Here is a 22047-nt window from a genome sequence, read left to right on the forward strand (position 1 = left end):
ACACCAACGCAGAGAAAGGAGGTTATCAGTAGAGGAGGGGAAACCCCAAGGTTTGCAACAACAAACCTTTAGGAAGAAAAGGAAGGGGAGATGAAATCTCCAAACAGCCCAATGAAGACAGAATGCTCAGCAGGTACCACTTGTAATACTAAGCTAACCATCAAGACAAAAATTATGTCACTACCAGGCACATATTCTCAGCAGCTTGTTATGACAATGAGACATGCATTGTTTCTTGTTTTCAAAAGATGGAACACAACAGTTTTCAACTCTGCTGTTTATGCTGCATTTATATTTTGGGGGGAAATGCAATTGTCCACATTAAGGCCTATTTACCCATCACCCTTCTTACTCCCCTTAAAAGAAAGGTATGTTGACTTGGTTATGTGTATAATATGCACATATTATCTATAATCAGGAACCAAAAGACCAAGCTCTACAGTATGACAACCAGTGTTCTGAGGTCATATAGTACTCCAATATGAAGATGCTTGCAAATAAAACCAGTGAGTGGCAAATTTTTGTAAATAATTGCAACTCCAGCCATCACATACTGTGGCCTAGCACATGGAACTTGGACTAGAAAAATGGCTTACTTTGGAGATGGAGGAAGCCAAAATGTCAGGCATGGTTCACTAACTAAAAAATAAATTGCGGTATTTTTGTCAGGTTCTACTGATATAGAATCAGCCATTTCAGCCACCAAAAGAAATGTAATCTGATAAAACTCAAGTCAGCCTGAGTAATGCTACAAATGTTCCCATTTTACAAAGGCCAAAGGTTGCCAACAGAATGCATATAAATTAGGAGAAAGAGCACTCTTGTGGAAAGAACTGAACAGCAGGGGGCGGGAATAAACTTTCTTCAGAATCTGAACTTCATTAAATAGAAAGTCCCTGCCATTTCCTGGAAAAATTTGTATTGGTTATAGCAGCAAAACACTTATTTTTTCTAAAGCATATTCCCCTACTTCCAGTGGTAATTCAGTGCTTACCTCTCTGCATTAACGGCATATGAAATGAAAGAAGTAGAAAATGACTGAAGAGTGTGAATCTTTGCAGAGTTAGAATAGAGCAGTTCAGATAGTCTTTATTTGTATGTCAAACTTTCATAAGACCAGCAAGTGGGAGCCATTGTTGTGGTGGTTGCTCTTGTTGTTATCCAACTACAAGTCAGTCAAAATATAATTACAACAAAAGAGATACATTAATGATAGAGATATAATGATAGAGATATAAAGGTAACAGAACTCTCTGGGATGTGTGGTCATCAGCTGCCAACACATTGTAATAGCAAATCTATTCCAACAATACTGTTTACCTAAACAGAATATATATAATTTCTTAAGTGACTTGCAACATCCTGAAAAGTATGTACTCCTGTACTCTGGTGCACTAATATATTATAGACATACCCCACTTTTCCACAAGGTTAGTTAACTTTATTGTATTTGCTATTTCCCATGTTTTGATCCTCCAATCTTTTGCTGTTTGGGTCCTTATCTTTGTCCAGTTGTGACAGATTATAATACAGGCAGCTGTCAATAATGGGAATTATTGTAAACTATGAGTGATGCAGGTCTTCTGCACATACGTATATTGCAATCATTCTTTAAAGTCTATCCTTCCAAGTTTGAAAACATAGTACTTTCTAAAATATTCAAGTGACTAAATAATGTGAGAGCCCCTCAGAATGATTAAATATGAAACAAATCTGGCACACCTTTCTTCTCCGTTCTGCTTCTTCTTGAGTAATGTATAAACCAGGGTGGCTTTTTTCAGCTTAGGCAATATTTTTCCAAATTCTCCACTGAGGAACAGTGGAGCTAATAACCTGAAATGTCCTTGGATTAGTTCCAGGACAGCAAAATGAAAACCATATGTCTATTACTTAATGCACATTTTATCACATGCATGCACACTTGCTCTTACTAGATGACTTTCTTGCATTATGGCTGTTCTGTGGGTCTCTGTGTTATTGGTGGTGTCATAATATTTAATATCTAGGCACGTGACGGGTGAGAGGAACACACAAAACAAAAACTGGAAATAGTGCACATTTGTCTCCAATATTAATGAGCCCTCTTTGTGTGAATTTGGGTGGTGATGCTTTTAAAAGCAGCAACATGTTTATGGTTATGCTCTTAAATTTCAAACATAAGTTGGAAATACAAGAGGATAGAAATCTGAAAAGGCAACAGTGCTCTGAACTATGTGTATGTGCTGATGGGGTCCACTTATAAAACTCAAAAGGCAATGTGACTATAATTTCATCACCCTAATTACATATGATGAGTGATAAGCATCTAATTCCATAGTATTTGGAATGAGCAGAGTTTCAGTGAGCAAAGGGGAGAGAAGGGGAAATATATTTCACATGTGAATAGCAGAGTTGGCTAACTAGAGATGTCATCCTGGTTCAGGCATGCAGAGACCACATTTTCTAGATTATATGGTGGCCTCGACCTAGTCTGATGGAGAGGATAAACCTGTGTGTGGTTTGAACCATTGCAGATAGAAGCTTACAAGGTTCAAGGTTCCTTTGCTTGCTTATTTTGAAAATCTCACACAGAAAGCTAACATGTCACAGAGAACACTAGCCTAGAACCTGTACATCTAGTTTGCTGTAGACTGAGCACTATGTTTACTAACCTGCATCAAGAAGGAAATCTCATTTTAGCCCATAGGTAAGCTTAATTTTTTGTGTAATGCAAGGGGCCGTTATTTACCTTTATGTTGGCTGGTTAAAGGGGTTAGGACTATAAAGTTAGGCAGCTGACAACATTGTTATATAAATAAAAGGGTTCAGGAGATGACATCTTAATGTGTTTGTTCTTCCACAAAACATTTCCTATTTTTAATAAGGGCTATTGATGCTGTGTCTTGATATCTGGGTGTACTGTGTAATCTTAAAATATATAGTATGTTTGCTTTTATAAACAAATTGCTTATGAGACAGTTTTCCCTGTAGGGCCTTACCAGTTTCCTTTATGGTTATTTTCTGTCCTCTTCTTATGTTGCTTTTGTCACCTGATGAACTAATCTCCTTACTCCCCTCTACCACCTTCTCACTCTTTGCAAAAGGTACAGCTCTGAGCTGGGCTTCTAATGGCTTTCTGTAAACTCCCTTTAATCTTACTGCCACCCCACATACGATGTACCTGCATCCTTCCCATCTGTAATGTAGCCAAATAAGTGGCATGTGGTGCAATACAGTAATTTTATTAAAACAGAAGTTATGTGATCACTTAGTGCACAGAAGGGTATGGTTTCTGTTATGTTTTATTCCCCCCCCCTTTGTTACATATAAAGCAATACTATTCTATTATGCCAACCCTTGCTACCACCACTCAAACACACTCTAAACACCTCCAGTTCTCACCCCAACTACCACCCAGTCTGAAACTCAACTTATTCTCCGAAGTCTCACACCAGTGTTGAGGCTCCCTCTCAAATTCTTATTCAGTCACCACTCACTTCCAGCATTCCAAGAACTCTCTCCTTCTCCCAGCCTAACACATACCTTAATTTAAATACCACAATTACCTACACATTTACCTTAATTACTCCAATATCATGACATACACACACAATTATATTTACTTAAACACCAGAACATCACCGTAGACAGTAGAGTGAGATGTCTCTTACAACATACTTACTCTGGACCACTGCTTGGTCTCTTGGATTACGTGAACTCAAGTGTACTTCTTAAGTTGATTGTGTTAGTTTGCCCACTCCGCCCAACTTCCATGAGCTCAGTGCAATGTTAAAATGAAGTCTGAACACCTATACATGCCTACAGTATATGCCCATTGATTTAATTAACTGAGAGTTCCTCTTACAAAATGAAAAGTATTTATTTTTATTTTTTCCCCATGAATGCTTTTGGCTTTTTGTGGTCCTCTCAGATAAGGTTAGTGGAATACACATGGAGCTTCTAAAAGGTCTCATTGCATTGTTTTCTTAACAAAGCCCTGAACATCTTCATACAAAGGGTTGTCCTCTTATCCAAAAGGCACTTAGGAATGTCTCCATTCTCATGAATTGAAAAGAAACGCTGTTTCAGATTTGCTCAGCTATGTTCTTGTACCATAGTCTGGCGAAAAATAAAGGCCCCTTTCAGCCATGCTGCTTGTCTTGTTTGAATGCCACTATAATCAGGAAGCAGATACTGTCTTTTGTGTTCATACATAGATTTAAGACCAGTATGAATGGCACACCATTTTCCTGTTTCAGTGAAGCTTTCTAGTAGCACTGCTGAAAGTTCCGTGATGGAACTGAATCGAGGAATCTTGTGCCAAGCTCTATGAGGTTAAGACTTCTCTTCCTTCACTATCTGCCCTGTGAGGAGGAAGAAGAGGCTAGGGAGGCAGGCACAGACAACATTAGGGCCTGCTCCAGTGGGACTGTCCCCTCCCATCGGGCTAACTTTGTTTTAGTCCTTTAGAATCATAAGCTGCCTTGGGTGCCCACACAGAAAGGCATATATGAATGCAGTGAATGAATGAATGAATGAATGAGGTACAGTGGTGCCTCGCAAGACGAAAAGAATCCGTTCCGCGAGTCTCTTCGTCTAGCGGTTTTTTCATCTTGCAAAGCAACCCCATTAGCGGATTAGCGCTATTAGCGGTTTAGCGGCTATTAGCGGCTATTAAAGGCTTAAGGGATTAGCGGATTAGCTGCTAAAAGGCTATTAGCAGCTTAGTGCCTTAGAAAAAGGGGGTGGGGAGCGAAAAAAAACAACCCAGGAATTGCAAGACATTTTCGTCTTGCAAAGCAAGCCCATAGAGAAATTCGTCCTGCGAAGCACCTCCAAAATGGAAAACCCTTTCGTCTAGCGGGTTTTCCGTCTTGTGAGGCATTCGTCTTGCGGGGCACCACTGTACTAGATTGTGATTGTCAGCACTGAGTCGCAAGCTGAGGAATAATTTGGTCATAATTGCACTAATGTGCCAAAGACTCCCATATTATTGTGGGTTGCTACACATGTTTCCTCCGGCAATTCTTAGATCATTTGGGGGATCGGGGCGCAATCTTTCCTCAGGTGGCAAGTTGTTGAAAGAGTTACATGAGCATCATTTCACTTCACTACCTATGTATATCCCTTGTTGGGAAGCAAGTAACATACTGAACCATGATATACATGGCAATTTCTCCCCTGCCATTGCAATGGAACCAAGTTCTATGAACCAGAAAGGATTATCAATCATGCCTACTGAAAATGTTGCCATACAGTGTTAACTTTGCTTCTGTTGGCATTTTTTATATTTGACTAGATAATGCAAAGTGTGTTTCTTGTTTTTGGTTTTAATTCCCCCCTTTCTCTAACTAGTTTAAAGCTGCAGTTCTATACCCACTTACTGGGAAGTGATCCCCATGGAACATAATGGATCTGTGTTCCCTGTCTCTCTCTCCAGCTTTCAAAGAGAGCTAGATAAATACATATGGTGGTCCCCATGTGTTGGGATATTGTTTTGGTGCTCCCAGCATTCTGAAAGCTTCTACTAACATGGTCTTTTAAGGAAATCTGCAATAAGCCCCACTAATCTTTTGGAACTTCCTGAGGGTCACAGCCTTTCTGCAGAGCAAAGAGAATGCAAAGCTGCTTGCAAGTATATTAAAACATAACAAAAGTTGTTAAAGCAACAGTTAATTTTTAAAATATTAAGTGGGAAGAGGGGGACACCTATATGAGAGCAGCCAGATTGGATTGGATCCAGCCTTGCTTGCCGTAGACCTACTGAAATCGGTAAGTTAGTTGTGGCTAATATAAGACCCATCAATTTCAATTGCTTTATTCTAAGGATGACAATTTATCAGCAGAAGCTATGAGAGGAGGCTACATAGCCAATGTTCCCAGACAGAGAATTACATAATGTAGACTCCATGATAACTAGAAAAAAAGGCCCAGCTTTATATTACAACTTGGCTCTACAAATTTGGGAACATGAATGAAGGATTCAGCCACAGACCTCAAAGGCCATGGAGGTATATCCACGGTGGCTGCAATTCATCCGTAAAAAATTCTACAACATATGAATTTTGTTGCAATTATGCTGTTTTCTGCCTCCGCTGATCTTTTCCCCTATTTTGTGAACCTATTGCACAATATAGGCAATTTGAGGCACCATTCCAAACTAAATAAATACAACCACTTTTCTTTTTTTAAAGAGGCTTAGTATTTCAACTTGTTCGGGAGGGGGGGAAACTTCTAATTATAGAGATTGTGATTTCAAGGGTGAGCTCTGTGTTCTAAGCGGTCTTGGAGCACAATTATTTCAACTTCATGCTTCATGTACTTTTTAAAAGGAAAAACAGGATGTGCGTGAAGACGAAAACCATATGATTAAACAATTAACCATGCTGTTAGCATTACAACAGCATTCATTGTAACAAAGTACCTTTAAATAGTTCCTTGAGATCAATGAACAAAAACAATAACCACGCTAATTTATTTTATTTTATTTTATTTTTAGAGAGAGGACCCTGATAATTAGCTGACTAATGTAGACTTGGGAGTTCTTTTTTACTGATGCATTTTTGTGGCTGTTCCAGACCAGAAATAAAGCCATATATGGATGCCTAGTTCAACCCATTTGCTGAATGGGTCAGAGCAAGTAACTGACAGCACTGCAGCTGAAGCTGAATAGTTTTACATTTAACTGTGGGTGCATCTTCAGTGATACACATGAGCACCGCTTCCATGGGAAGGCAGGCCAGCTAGGATCGAATCCCTTTTGCCAAAAGGGTCTTCCATACAGTCACATGTTTTCTGAATGGCTGTCTGTTAGCCGTGACCCTTTGCAATGGAAGAGAAAACAGATGTTTTATCATGCTGCCAAGTTGTTGGGGCTTTTCCCCCCCTCTTGCATGTTAGGAACAGTTCTACACACAGGGAGTTTTTGTTAATTAGTTTCAGATGATGACTGGGAGTTTTATACCATGCAGGACCTCCAGTTACTACTCTTCTATCCAACACCCCACCCCTATCTGCCACCCCTGCCCTGCTCAAGTCGATGCTCACGGCTGGCTGTCCCCATTTCTTAATAAATGCTGAACATAGCTTTATGCTTATTAGATACTTAATCCCTTGAGTGCCTAAGGAAGAATAACATGCATACATACAGAAGAACGCTAACTTAAAATCAGCCTTGTTTTGATATGCTTGAGGAGAAGCAAATAAGTGAATTCAGCAGACTCGAAAGCTTTTAGTTCTAAGTTACCTTACCTCCCTTTTTGTTAGTGGAAGCCCAACACAGGAGTTCTTCTTTTGCAAGGACCCGTTTACATCTTGTATTTATTATTCAGTGTGGTGCGGTATAAAACATAACTATAATAAATGCAATAAAACAATACAATCCCTTCAAAACAGAAACATAGCAGCACATTTTGATACATAATCTCAAAAATCTTTACAGAAACAGAAACAGGACAACAGTATTATAAAATATCATAAAACATCCACAATGCAGTGTGGAAGGTGAAATTAAAGCTGGCATCAATTATCTGGGAATGCTTATCAAAAAAAAAAATAGGTATTTAAAAGGTAACTGAGACAAACCACTGTTGGTGCCTTTTGTATTGCATAAAGTGGGTGCCATCATTGAGAAGCCTACTGCTATGTTGCTGCCTGATGTATTTTTTGGTTAGGCCGAAAAGCATCCTCTACCTAAAAGCGTTGCTGTGTTATTCTTCCTTTCTTATTACTAGCTAGACCTGCTACAAATTGCTGAGGTGACACATACACGTTCTGAATAATTTTGTATTGTATATTCAGTTTCATTGTCTCGTCTTTGAGAAGCATGTGCTTCTCGTGAATCTTTGCTAAATGGATTCTCAGAGACTGATCGTGCATGGAAGTTGCCCTCACTTTAAATTTGTTACTGCCTTGTAACGCCTTGGGATGTTTGTACTATTCTGATGTCATCTGTTTATTCATAATCTGCATCTTTATATAATGTTAAAATAGAGCCAACGACTTCTTAGTCTTCCCTGTCAAAGAGAGAATGAGATAGTGTATATAAATATGGAAGGCAGCTTCAGGAGACAGAAGAAGAGCTCCTGATCATACATGCTCTATTTTATCTCAAGCTCACTCAAACAAGATTTGTAAAACAAGTTAGAGCCAAATACTCCAGTGCAAATATACAGATTCCCTTTCCATCTACAACTGTCCTTGCTAGCTTCAGGGGATTGGATAGGAGTCCTGAGGTGGATTTTTAGAGGGGGAATTGGCAACAGAAAACCTATGGGCAGAAGGGTCTCCTACTTGCACATCAGAATCTTTGAACCCGAGCCATGGTTTTTTGACCAACTCTGAGCAAAGCCACTTTATTCTGCAGAACTTTTGAAATAGGCCTTGTAATCTGTTGTGGACTTTCATATGAATTGTCTTAGCTAACTGATTAAAATTGGGACAATTTTTCCAGGGATGCAGGATCCAGCATGGCAAAAGCCCTTCCATGGTGCAGCAAATACATTCCTTTTTATCTATTTATTTTCCCATGAATGTAATTCTAGAGATGATAGTGGCTTATGTTGTCAGAAGAAGGAAGAGCTTATTCTGTGAATGATAGTAACGATGAATAGATGTAATCATACATTTTGGCCACAGCCGTTTCTTTAGTTTCATTGATCTCCTAGGGAAGTCTTGAGAGACTGCTATTCAGTGACTTCAAAATTACACATTTAGCTACGACTGCTGTTGGCACCACTTTATTGTGGAGACTTTCAGAGCAAAGTAAGTCTCATGGGTACAATTTTATGTTCAAAATTTCCAATATTCTTCTGAAAAGTAATATTATTTTTATTGCTTTTTTTTCAGCAACAAGAGCAGGATCCAACTAATCTATATATTTCCAATTTGCCACTTTCAATGGATGAACAAGAGCTGGAGAATATGCTGAAACCTTTTGGGCAAGTTATCTCTACAAGAATACTTCGTGATTCCAATGGCACAAGTCGTGGGGTTGGCTTTGCAAGGTACGATGGTAGCTGTCTTTTATATCACTTCATGAATAGTATCTTCAGAAGAATTATAGTTAAAGTAAAATGAAGGTGCTTAGCAAAGGAAAACAGTATCTTACCATGACAAGAAACTCAAAACAAAGATGGTAGGACTGATCATTTAACCAAAATATTAATGGGTCAAATAATATTCAAGGATGCATGGCATGCACCTATTAGTACTCTAGTAGAGAATTGTGCAAATGTCAAATATTGGCATTAACAGCTTATTATTAATGTACCAGCCACAAAAGACAAAAGTGTATGTTTAAAGGTGGGTGTGGTTAAAGAACATAAGATGTTATAGTCTAAATCAGCATGGCAGCTGGGGCTGATGGGAATTATAGTCCAAAACTGCTGAAGGGCACCAGGTTTGAAAAGGCTGGTCTTAGAAGAATGGGTGTGGGGCCTGAATTTTGAAGAAAAATGGGTTTTCACACCACACTTGCTTTAAGGTGCAATTTGAATTTTATTGCTCTCTTGCAGTTACAAGATGGGACACAACTGACACAAGGGCAATACTGACTTATTAGACAATATTAAACTGCAATCAAACAAGTTGTTAGTTGCCTTCTATTCCAATCCTAATATTGCTGCCTTATTCTTTGCATGTTTTTAATTGGCTCAGTTATTTTAAGGGTTCTTACACAATGAGTACTCAGAAATAATTACCCAGTATTGCCATATCCATACAAAGGTAATATACAAAGTTGAATTTGATTAGTAATTACACACAAGAAACCTGTTAGACTAAATAAGGAAAACTGTATTCATACCCAAGACAAGTTGAATTTCCTTTTTAGATAGTTCCAATGTGCAATGAGAAAAACACTGCCATTTGAATGTTTACTTTCAGTGTTTAATAGTGGAACAATAATTGGGGGAAAGCATAAATCTTATCCAAAATTTATTTTTTCAAAACACACAATTAAAGCATCCTTCTTACACACATACAAAAATGTGCAAGCACTGCATAGAGCTTGTAGGAGGAGCCGGGGAGAGACAGTGAGATAGACAGATACGGACACAGACATAATTCCAAACCATAGGAAGCTTCTTCATAATGAGTCAGATCACTGGTCCATCCATCTCAATATTGACCAATAGCATCCCTCAAGGAGATTTTCCAGTCATAAATTCTGGGAAGTGAATCAGGAACCAGGAACACACTACATTCAAAGCATGTGCTCTACCACTGAGCTATGGCCTCTCTCCCTGGTTTGGCACTACAGGAACAAGCCTTGGGTTCATCTACTAAGATTTACTGCCTCCCTTTTTTGTCAGAAAACTGCAGTTGGCCCACTTTGCATGTGTTGGCAAACAATGGCCAGCAAGCAATGAGGAAAGACATCACAGTGCACAAAGGGATGGAGGGAGTGCACAAGTCATATGTTTATCCACATACTGCCCAAGCCTTGTTTTGTCATTACGACTGGACTGGGCTGGAGGCTTTGTCATTGTCACCTAATAAGAAAGCAAAACATGTGCAAGTCAATATTACACAGTTATCTCTTTTTTTGTCTTTTACACAGGATGGAATCGACAGAAAAATGTGAAGCAGTAATTGCTCATTTTAATGGGAAATTTATTAAAACACCCCCAGGAGTTTCAGGTAGGTCTAAGTATTCTTCTGAAAATGTTACAATCTAATGATTCCTGTAACTAGATTATGCAAGCGGCACCTGCATAACACCACCTCTAAAAGGGGGGTGAACAGCACTACAATATCCCTGTTACATACTGTCTGGAGCCCTGAGGAAGGACACTCTGTGCTGTTCAGGCCCTTGGGGGGCCGAGGGAGAAATTTCAGGAATGCAGAAACATCTCTTCTTTCTTAGCTTTCCCGTGAGTCCTTCCCCGTGGGCTAATAGGCTTGTAGACCCAATACGAATTCACACACCTTTACTTGAACATCCAAATCATCATTCCCAGAATGTATTCATGAGGGCACATGCAACTTGTGAACTGAGCAAGTGAGCATAGTTGGTAGTATTTCTGTAATCACAGCAGCATTTTCTTTACATTATAGAGGTTTGCATATAATAGGAGAAGCACTATGACACTGACAAGGGATGGTAGCTCTCTGAATTTGTAATACACAGCTCCAGTCTGCTGCTGAGTATGGCCAGAGAGATGAAGGGTGCTGTTGACTCCAGTGATTCAACTACTGTGCTTGTAGTCAAGCATTATCCCATTTTCTGTAAAACCACGTGAGCCTGGACACTGAAGACCCTGAATATAGGCCGTTGCTACTCTGAGCATTGTAACATTCTGCTGCTTTACAAGGATCGCTCTGAAGCTTCAGGCACAGGTCCTCCAACAGCTGTAAATAGTTCTAGATAAGGTGTGCAGGGAGGGGAACAAATAAGGCTTATTTAATTAGTCCCCTTTTCCTGTGGCTTTGCGAGCTTGTTCAATAGTGCTGAAGGTGAATGAATCTCGATGAGAAAACCTGATACCCAAATACCAAATGAAGATGATAATTTTAGATTCCCCCGTCTTCCTGTCTAAATTAACTTCGTCTTTCTGGGGCAAAAAAATTTAGCAAGGAAACAAAAAAGGTCCATGAGGTGTTCTCCTAATGCTGCTTAATTTATTCATTTGCTGCTGGGAGACTCCAAACCCATCTTATGATGGAAAGCTGTCAGCTCATGATAATTGATTGCACTTCTTACTATGGGCTCTTTTGAAGCCAAGAGTTGACACCCTTTTACTATCAGCCTCTGCCAGGGAGTAGCAGATTATTGCTGGATAGGACTAAATTAATATGACCAGAAAGACAGAAGACAATAACAGAGTGAGAGAGGAAATTTACTATACAATAAATAGTGCTTTTTCTTTGACTTTCTGGGGATAGTAAAATGGTATCCTATAAGAAAGATGAGACATAGTAGCATGCATGGCAGAATTCAGGTGAAGAAAGAAATCAAAGGTAGGGTATTCATTTTTATTTATTCTTCTTACATTTATATCCTGTCTTTGTTTCATCATGGAGCCCAAGGCTGCATACATGTGATTCCCTGGTGGTTGTTCATCCAGGCAATGGCCATCCTCAGACCTGCTGAACTTCAGCAAGGTCATGACCTCATGTACCTTCAGACTATATATCCCATGTTTTCGTTCTCCCCCCCCCCCCTGGTGTGGGTGGTAGCCACACATTCTTCAAAATGGAGTTTCAATGTAGAGTTTCCCAGGATGCCCCCAGTGCAAAAAAAGAGAAAGATAATATACTTCCTTTTCCCATGTTACTGCAAACACCTGTTGTTTAGGTAACTGGGCTGATTTAGCAACCAGCCACTTTTGAGCAGCCTGACTCTGACCAGCAGAATACACAGTCTGATGGGGCAAGGTAAATTAACCTTTGCTGTGCCATACTCCTATCATTACTAAGAAACTCTCAGTTCTCATGTTACAGGAACTAACCTTTAACAGACTCCATAGCAGCTACTGCCTTTAGAGCTATACAAATAGCAGCAGACTTAGTGACAAATCTGGGTTGAGGTTAGTATCACTATTAGGAGGGACATGGCTAATTCTTCAAAGCACTGAAGGTACTAAGGATTGAACCTGGGTCTTCCCTGCAGGCAAAGCAAATGCTCTACCACTGAACTATAGCACTTTCCCAGATGTTATAGAATTTGCAGCATAATTTTGAATGGTTGGTTATTTGTGGTTGACTTAGCTCTTGCAGGTGATCCCACATGGAGGCCTACGGGATCTCCCTTCTCAGAGTAGATAATCAAAGCCATTTTCCACTACACCACATTCCTTGCCTCATAATTACATGTGTGCGCACACACATATGCCTTCAGCTGACCTTGTTATGTTACTGGAGTCCTATGTGTGTCTTCAGTCATCTGTCTCATTTGACCTTCACTTTGTTTCTTGGCTTTGTGAGAGAGGGCAGGCATTGCTTCACTCCCAAGTTCAGGAGACGCGCCATTACCAAAGCACTTCCCAGGTAAAGGGCAAGGAATAATCTGCAGCATGAAAATGCTTGTAACGCCAAGTTTCACAGAAACTAGGGTAAATTGGCAAATTTCAGTTGGATGGGGGAAATGGCATAATGGATGGAGAATCCAGAAGATGGCAATGGAATAGGTGTGGGAGGAGGAGGAACATCTGTTTAAGAAAAGCATGCTGTCATAGTGCAGCTTAGCTAAAATAGCGAGAGTTTGGAACTGAAAATGGAATAGCTAAATAGTTTTATAAGAAAGGAGGTCAGGCCTCCTGGATAGTGTGAAGCAGATCAAGAAATTCTTGTGCAAACAGACTCAAGTAGACTAGACCAGCTGGTAACAAAATACGTGCATACTTAGTTTTAGTAGGGTGTTTTTTTTTGTAAATTTGTATGTGGAAACACTACATTAAAACGTCAGAGTGCACAAACAGATCAACTCTGAAGATTACACTTCCTGCCATAGTCTCAGGCACAGCCTGTGGTAGCTACAAGGTAACATTAAAGCAGCCTTCCACTACCTGGTGCTCTCCGGATGTTTTGGATTACATCCTGTTTCCTTCAGAGGCCAACCAGATGCCTAAGGGAAGTCTGCAAGCACTGGAGCCCAACAGCTCTCTCCATCACTCACCACCAGATCAGACATCATCCATGTACCATATTTTTTGCTCTATAAGACTCATTTTTTCCCTCCTAAAAAGTAAGGGGAAATGTGTTTGCGTCTTATGGAGTGAATGCAGGCTGCACAGCTATCCCAGAAGCCAGAACAGCAAGAGGGATTGCTGCTTTCGCTGAGCAGCGATCCCTCTTGTTGTTCTGGCTTCTGAGATTCAGAATATTTTTTTTCTTGTTTTCCTCCTCCAAAAACTAGGTGTGTCTTATGGCCTGGTGCGTCTTGTGGAGCTAGGATATTTTTGCCTCAATCTTTTCCCCCCAACTTGACTAGCAGCCATTGACATTATCCTCCATTAACTCATGGTAGCAAATTCCATAGTTTTAACTGTGTGTTGTGTCAAGAAGCGCTTCGTTTTTTCCATCTTGAATATCCCAACAGTCATCTTCATTAGATGACTCTGGGGTCTAATACTTTATGAGTAGGAGAAAAATGTAGCTCGTACCTGCTTTCTCCATAGTGTACATGATTTTTTAAATGTCTGTATTATTTCCCACTTTACTCACTCCCCTGCCTCTTCCAAAAAAGATATTATGACTTTTCCTCATAGTGGGACTAGCCCAGTTGCAGCCATTTTGGTTTTCCATTTTCTGCACTTTCCCCAGCTCTACAATATCCTTTCTGATCCAAATTGCACACCGTATTCCAGGTGACGTTATACCATAGATTTGAATAAAGGCATTACAATAGTAGCAAATTTTATTTTTTGATGCCTTTCAAATGATCCCTAACATAGAATTAGCATTTTTCATAACTGCCACACTGGTTTGACATTTTCATTGACCAATTAATTCATCACAATCAATGATAGAAATATGACTAACAAATATAATAAATAATAATAACCTCATCCCTGTCCTGATCATTCACCACCATCCCAGGCCCCCATCAATGTGGGGTTAGTAAATTTTTTCTTCAGTGCTCACCATCTTGCGCTTACCTATCTTGAATCGCATTTGCCATTTTAATGCCCATTCACTCAGTTTAGACATTCACTTTTGGAACCGCTTTGCAATCCCTTTTTTGCAATCTCTTTCTGGCTTTAAGCACCCTGAATAATTCTGTGTCATATGCAGACTTGTCTGCCTCACTTCTTATGTGGATCATTTATGAACAAGTGTAAAGGCACTGGTCCTAATACAGGTCCTTGAGGGGAAATCCCTTCCACTGTGAGAAAAGTCAATCCATAAAGGGCTTGTCCTCTTATCCTGTAACTGCTCATTTTACTCAGGCACCTTTAGTGGGGAACATCATCAAATATTTCTTTGAAAGCCCAAGTGTACATTGCTGATTCAGTCCAAAACAGCACATAAGAATGTGAGTTACCATTTTAAGTTCAACCCACAATGCTGTCAAAACCACAGCAGGAAGGGAATTGCCACAACACCTTGGAACATTCAAGCTGATTGTTTGATTCTGTGCCACCCATCCATGATATCAGTTTTGTTTTTTATCACTCTGACATACACAATTCTAACATGGGTTGTATATTTTGTGAAACAGCACATTTCTGTAGGCATCTTTGTCTGTCTGGGATGTTACATAACTGTAGATTTGTGAGGAAGGAAATTATTAGCAAAAAGTGTGGCAAGCCAAGACTACAACAGCATTTCCACTCAGTGATTAGGGATAACAAGGAAAAAGAGAGAAGGACTCTATTTCAGCCTGATGCAGGTGGTGCATTTAGATAATGGAGTATGACTGAGGCAAGCATTGCCACTCCTGAAATTGTGCTGTGTTAAACTTCAAAAACAGAACAAGAACTATAATGAAGGACATGAGCGCTTGACTTGGAGCTTGGAAACTGGGTTATTGTGTTTTACCAGCTTGCTTAGTAAACTCAATTCTTCAGCCTGGGTTTCATGTCTGTAAAATAGGAATAATGCTTGCACGGGTCACCTGCATATGTTATCAGATTAAGTAAAAGCCACCTGCTAGCTCATCATGTAATATGATACTTGTATAGAACAAGACAGAAAACGCTGAAAGTCACCTTTCTGGCTTGCACAGTGAAAAGAGTTAAAAAAGCACTCAAACTGGAAAGAGTTAAAAAAGCACTCAACCCTTTTGCAGCATCTTTGTATCCATGCCCTTAACCATTAGTTGCATGGTTGTCAAAAGTAATTTACTCTCTCAGAGAACCCTTTTCTGTAGAAATCTGTGGTACTGGAACAATACGTAAGTAAAGGGATGCTGTTGAAACACTCAAAGGGTGTTTTCATTTAACGAAAGGACCAGACATGGAAACCACAGAAATTAATTCAAGTGGCTTCTGCTCATAACTTGCCATTTTTTCTTTTGAATGCAGAGCTCAGAGTCAGCCTTCCAAGATTCTGCTGGCTTATGAAAATAAGAAATGCATGCCAGAACATATATTGTGTGTCCTGAAAGCAATTTTTAGTGTCCTCATTCAGTAATCCAACCAGAGCACCAATGTAAATAATGTTCAGTGAATACCTGTATCTAATTGGTTTCTTTCATGTGTTGCATAAAGTAGCACAATAAACATGTAGCTTTTTTTGATGGCCATTTTGTGTCAATCCTAGGTCTTCCCACACAGGTTTAAACGTCGTTTAAGTCATTTAAGTGACTGACCTCAGCCCTAAAGCTGTTTGTTTGGAAGTAAACCCTATTGGTTTCATTAGGGCCATTGCGCACATGCACATCAATCATTTAAGTGCATGAGTGAATAAGCCAAAGTAGACTTAATGCCAGAGGCAAAGAAAACTACTTTTGCCTCAGATACAGTATTTTTAGATAAAGTTGAGTTGGACTAGCTGCTAGCAATGAAGTGACAGAGCACGTAGGTGTGACTTCGGGTATATAGCACATCTGTAACCAGAAACTTATGAGGGGAGAATTCTCTGTAAACCAGGGGTCAGGAAACTACGGTCCCTGGGCCAGATTAGGCCCGCCCGGCCATTTAAGAACCCACCACGCGCCGCAAAGCCGAGACTCCCGGCGATCGCAACAGGAGGAAGAGGCCAAGCAGTGGCAGCTCTGCCAATCAAACGTTGTGCCTGGTTTACCTGGTTTACCTCAGTGGCCTTTGCTTGCTAACTTACCCTGATATCATTAATATTATTATTAGTATTTGTATTGTTTTGTGCCCCCAAAAGCTGAGGGCGCGGGGGGAGTTAGATGGTGGAAGGACAAAAATCCTCTTTCCTCTCTTTCTCTCTGCTTTCCCACCAGCCTTTCTCCTCTTGTTCTCCCTCCAAGTCAGGCCATTGGGGAAATAGTAGTAGTAATAATAATAATCTTCCTCCCATCGCCATCGCCGCCACCGCCCTGGTGCTCCTGTGGGCCAGAGAGCGGAGTGGATGAGCTCACTCTGCCTACCCGCTTCATGAAAAGCAGCGGTGGCAGCTCTTTCTCTAGGCGGGGAGGAAGCCTGTTTCATGCCACCGCTGCCAGCCCTTTGGCAAATGAGGCAGGCGGCAAACTGGGAAGGCGGCTAGGGGTTGGGGGGAGGACTACTTGCCCCACTTGCCTCTTCTTCCAGCTCCACCCCCCTGGTGCTGCTTCCCCAGAGCCGCCATCTCTCCTTCGCCTTGGCCATTCTCTGCATATTGAACTTGCCTCCCTTTTCTCTGTGGGGCGATTGTGGGTCTGTGTGTGTGTATGTTTTGGGGGGTGGCAGGAGGATGAGCAGCATGGTAGTGGATGAGCTTGTCTGTTGAGGAGCCCTCCCCACCCCGCTTTAATGCACACTATTTTATTTTATTACACCTGCCCTTCCCCCGCCCCATTATTCCCAGTGTGTACAGGAATTCATTCATTATTGTTTTTTTCAAATTATAGTCCAGCCCCCCACAAGGTCTGAGGGACAGTGGGTTTGCTGACCCCTAGTGTAAACCATTTGTCAGATTATTTTTTTGATCATAACATCAAAACAGATTCCACACTGCAAACCCTTCCTTCAGTGTGCTCTGATGCATCTGTGGAGCTCCTAAAGAAATCAGGCTTTCCAAATTACATCAATTAATGCAGCAGCTCTGTGTATCCATCCTTTTTCAGCTATGGCCCATTGTTGAAATAATGAAGAAATGTCACATGTAGGTGTGTTGGAGTGCTTGTATCTACTAAAACATAGCAAATCTTTGCAATCTGGATGTCTGGGAATGCGTGAAAACACTGGGCACTATCGAATGTATCTGAATATTACGGTTTCCAAGCAAAATAATTTGGGGAAACCCTACTATGTAACATCTTTTCACAAGTGACAACTTTTGAAATGCACTTTATTTTGATATCACAAAGGTTATTATGTGGATTATTCCTAAATGGTTTGTTTTGTTGCTGTTTTAGCTCCTGCAGAACCTTTGTTGTGCAAGTTTGCAGATGGAGGACAAAAAAAGAGACAGAATCAGAACAAATATATACAGAATGGAAGGGCGTGGCACCGAGAAGGCGAGGTGAGACTTGTAAGTCCTCCTCTCAACCTTTAGTTAGAGTGTGTGTGTGTGTGTGTGTGTGTATGTGTGTCTATGGATATGCATTAAGAAAACAATAGTCGCAAAGAGATGTGCTGCCTTGGCGTCCTCCTGCATTGTTCAATGGAATATTTCAATCCTTCATTCCGCTTCATTACTTGACATATTTAAATGCACTGTTTAAAATATTGGGCCATATTCAGCCAACTTATTGTGTTAGCGGAAACCAGTGCTAGGGTTCCCATGAGTGCAATGGGAATTCCCGCCAGCAGTACTTCTCCCCCTACACACCCTCCCTGAATCTGTTCTTGAGGGACTGGAAAACTACCAGAACAGTGCACTATGGAAGGGAGGGGAGATAATTCCATGAACACACACATTTCTATCTCCTTAGTCCTATGTTGAGTACAACCCATTGTAATTAGATGAATGCAACCCATTGTAAATATTTTATATGAATGTATTTTCTTTTGGTGTGTGTGTGTGTGTGTGTGTGTGTGTGTTTAAGGCTGACTTTTCTTAAATAATACATAGTAGCTCACAAACAGGCTCAATAAAAACACCAGCAAAGTCAGTAGATAAATAGTCAACTATCTGTAACCAAATCAGCATGATATAATTAATCAGGGGAAATCCAGGGAAGCAGAAAATGGTCCATTTTAGAAAAGCAAGATTCACTGACCCCAGAGTCCTTATTTTTAAAGCCAGCTTTTAACCTGGTGTCTGAAGGCAAATAACACTGGAGCCAGTTGGACGTCCCAATAAAATGGCTGCAAATATTGAAATTGCCCATTGCTAGTAGATCACTCTAGAACATACTGCACATAATTTAACATCTCAACTGTGTTCCTGCACACTGTTTCATGTGTGTGTAAGCTGGGCCATTTTGAGTCTTCATCAAGGCAGATTTTACCAACAGCCTCTCAAAAGAGATGGTACTTTCTTTATTTAAGGTATTTATAAGCCGCTTAATTACAAAAGTTTCTTAGTGGTGCACATAAAAATAATGAAAAAGTATACAGTGGATACACACATGGGTCCAATGGTACTTTGGTGTATAATTGCAGAGCGGCCATTGCAACGTAGTAGAAGCAAAACTATCCTGGTGTTGTAGGGAATGAGGAAGCCCTTGTGTATTCAGAAGCTCCATGTCCTTGCAAGAAGCTTCTGGATTGGGTCCATAAACTTCTAATGCATAAGGGAGATCCAAAACAGGTTACTTACTGCATATCACTTGTGCCAACAAAATTTCACAAAACATAAGGCAGTACTGGCAACTTTGACTATTTCAGACAGATGGGCTAGTGCTAATGTTTTGGTTTGGAGTGGTAGCCAGTCTTTTCATTGAGTATATGTTTTATCCCTTCCCTAAAGGCTGGAATGACACTTACGTATGATCCAACTACAGCTGCTTTACAAAATGGGTATGTACAATCAGACAATAAATATAAGTTATTCCATGGTACCCTTTTAAATGTATTAATAAAGGTGTTTGTGCTTTTAGATTTTATCATTCGCCATACAGTATTGCAACAAACAGAATGATCACTCAGACGTCTATCACGCCATATATTGCTTCTCCAGTTTCTGCATACCAGGTCTGTATTTCAAGATGGAAGGATAAGCTATTAAAATACTTGGTAGGAATTTGTGTAGAGCTCACATGAAGGCTTTGTGGAATGCAATACCTTATCATTTTTGTCATTCTACGTATAAAACAGCCGGAGACAGAAAGGGAAACACAAGAAACTTGCTTTTGAAGTGTTCTTGGTTTCCTGTAGAACAGAAATCAGTGTGTGGAGTATGATGAAATAGAAGCTTGTGCTGCTTAATTTTACTGCTAAGGCAGATGTCATTGTGTTTTTTTTCAGTGAGGAGACGAGTAATGGCAAGACAAGCTTCTGTGAAAGAGAGCTTGCTTACCACTTTCAAACATATCCTGCAAGAGCACAGTAAACTCCCCCCAAAACCTGGTTCAGATCAGCAGTTTTAAATACACACTGCCTGGAGGTGCAGGGACACTCTGAAGAGCGAAAGCGAAAGACCTCAGCCAGTCTCAATGGGGAGAGATGGATGGTTGCAAGGAAGCAAATGTCCTGCTGTTTGCTTTCCTTTGACTCCACTCAATACCCCACACATAGAGGATTTGGCAATGAAGGGGGAGAGAGAGCTTGTGTTCATTCCTTGATGCCAAGACAAGTTGCTACAATGGCTCAGAATCGATGAGGGTGGTGAACAAGCTCCCCTTCTAGCCCCAAACTCTTCGCAGGCGGTTTCTGTGGAGGTCTGACCCTACATCCCATGAGTTCTCAGGACACTTTACCAGCCTCTCCAGGATTTATAGACCACTAGATTAGGAGAAATGGGTGGGAACTGGTCAGGGGAATCCTGCTACTCCACTTACTCTCAACCTCTCTTGAGTTCCTTTGTGAGTCTCTTTGTCTTTCTCTTTCTAAAGACACTGAGCATGGGAAAGAGGCATGGTTTGGGAAGTGGGGTTGAACTGCTGTGGGTGAAGGTTGTACACGCACACTTCCCCTCATGCTTCCAGGAAATATCTCTGGTAGCAAAGGTCAAAGTTGTGTGTGTTAACACTTGGCCCATTGGAAGAGGAAACTGTTCTGGTTTCAGGGAAGAGAGCTTTGTTCAGCCAACACAAGATCCTGCGGCTCTTTTCAGGGTTAGGATAGGCTGAATGCTGGGCTGGTCACAAGGAGAACAGTAACCCCCCCTGCCCTCACTGGAGCTTCCATACAGAGAAGGGACTCTGGGGACATCTGCACCACATCTCATTTGGGTATGTTAGCCACTTCCCCAGAATTCTCCTGCCTGCAAGTTCCCAAAAGCAACCAAAAAGGAGGGCTCAAGAGAGCATGCAGTGAAAAGTGATGGGTGAGATCAAACAACAGAGTCTCCATCCCTCTGCCTCTCCACTTCTCCACTAACCTCCCCAGAACTAGGTACAGGAGGGAGTGGTAGAAGGGTGCATCACAACTCTCCTCTTACTTCAGGTCCTCAGTTTGATTTTTTTCCAAAGGCAAATGTTACTTACACTTGGTTTTCCAGTCAGTCTCTAAACCTACCAAACTGCCAACTCAGTATGCTGTTCTAATTCTAATCAGTACTTATTGGAAAAGGAAAGCAGCATTTAAACACTCTTGTTTAGTTATACAAACAAAGAAGGATCTAGGGCTGCAGTTGTATGTTGTGGAATAGCTTCTTCTCCATTACCCTGCCTCCCAATTTCCAGCTGTTCCTTATCAGACCTAAGGAACAATTTCCCTTAGTTTCTTGAATCTCTACTTTTCACAACTAGCTGTTACTTTTACAGAAGATTTCCCCCTCCCTTCAAAAATAAAAGCAGAATGGCTGCTGAGCATATTTATGAGAATCTTCTGCAGTTAACCTGCCATCGCAGTTGGGCATTCTACCAGGGCTCAAGCCATCTCTGATACTGCAAATCTCAGTCAGTTGGAGAGAGAGGAAACAGATGTTACCACTTAGCAGAACCACTCCCTCTCCATGCTCTCTGAGAAAAGCACACAGAGAAGATCACATCCTGTACTCTGGCTGTCTTTGTGATGTCGGAATAGGATTGTCAGTGTTCGGCTTGCTGCATGCTGAGTAAAAGTGAATATTGAACTGATCATACTTTTCATTCCAGTTCTTCCTAAGAGTGAACCTGAGGAACTGGAGATTTCTCTCTTTCCTCTCTGTGCCATCTCAGATCCTCAGAGCTTCTGTTGAAATTGTCTGTACATAATATTTTTTTTTGGGGGGGTGCACTTAATAAGAGAAAGGAGAAGGCTGTGATTTAATTCAGGCTTTTCCCATTCTTGTCCTTCAAAAAGGGTTATTGCAATTCTTAGCACTTGTAGGCAGCAATGAAGGCCAGAACAATGAGTAAAGATGAAAGCATGATGCTTTGAAATGTGTGTAATATATACATTAAAGTTGTGAAGATTGTTTTCC

General features: G+C 40.7%; 1 protein-coding gene across 4 annotated transcripts in view; it reads left to right on the forward strand.

Moving 5' to 3' along the window:
• The window catches only part of RBMS1 (RNA binding motif single stranded interacting protein 1), a 116277-nt gene that overhangs the window by 84889 nt on the left and 9341 nt on the right, over positions 1–22047 (forward strand). For 2 of the 4 annotated variants that reach the window (XM_083411169.1, XM_083411167.1), the window contains exons 5-9: positions 8827–8984; positions 10541–10620; positions 17951–18057; positions 19450–19499; positions 19580–19673. In XM_083411169.1, coding sequence (XP_083267295.1) covers positions 8827–8984; positions 10541–10620; positions 17951–18057; positions 19450–19499; positions 19580–19673 — 489 coding nt within the window. Of the gene's footprint in view, positions 1–8826; positions 8985–10540; positions 10621–17950; positions 18067–19449; positions 19500–19579; positions 19674–22047 lie in introns of all 4 variants that reach the window. The other 2 variants (XM_083411168.1, XM_083411166.1) reach the window with 1 other exon arrangement.

This window comes from Podarcis tiliguerta (genome assembly GCF_965153285.1).
Source record: "Podarcis tiliguerta genome assembly, chromosome: 1".
Taxonomy (NCBI): Eukaryota; Metazoa; Chordata; class Lepidosauria; order Squamata; family Lacertidae; genus Podarcis; species Podarcis tiliguerta.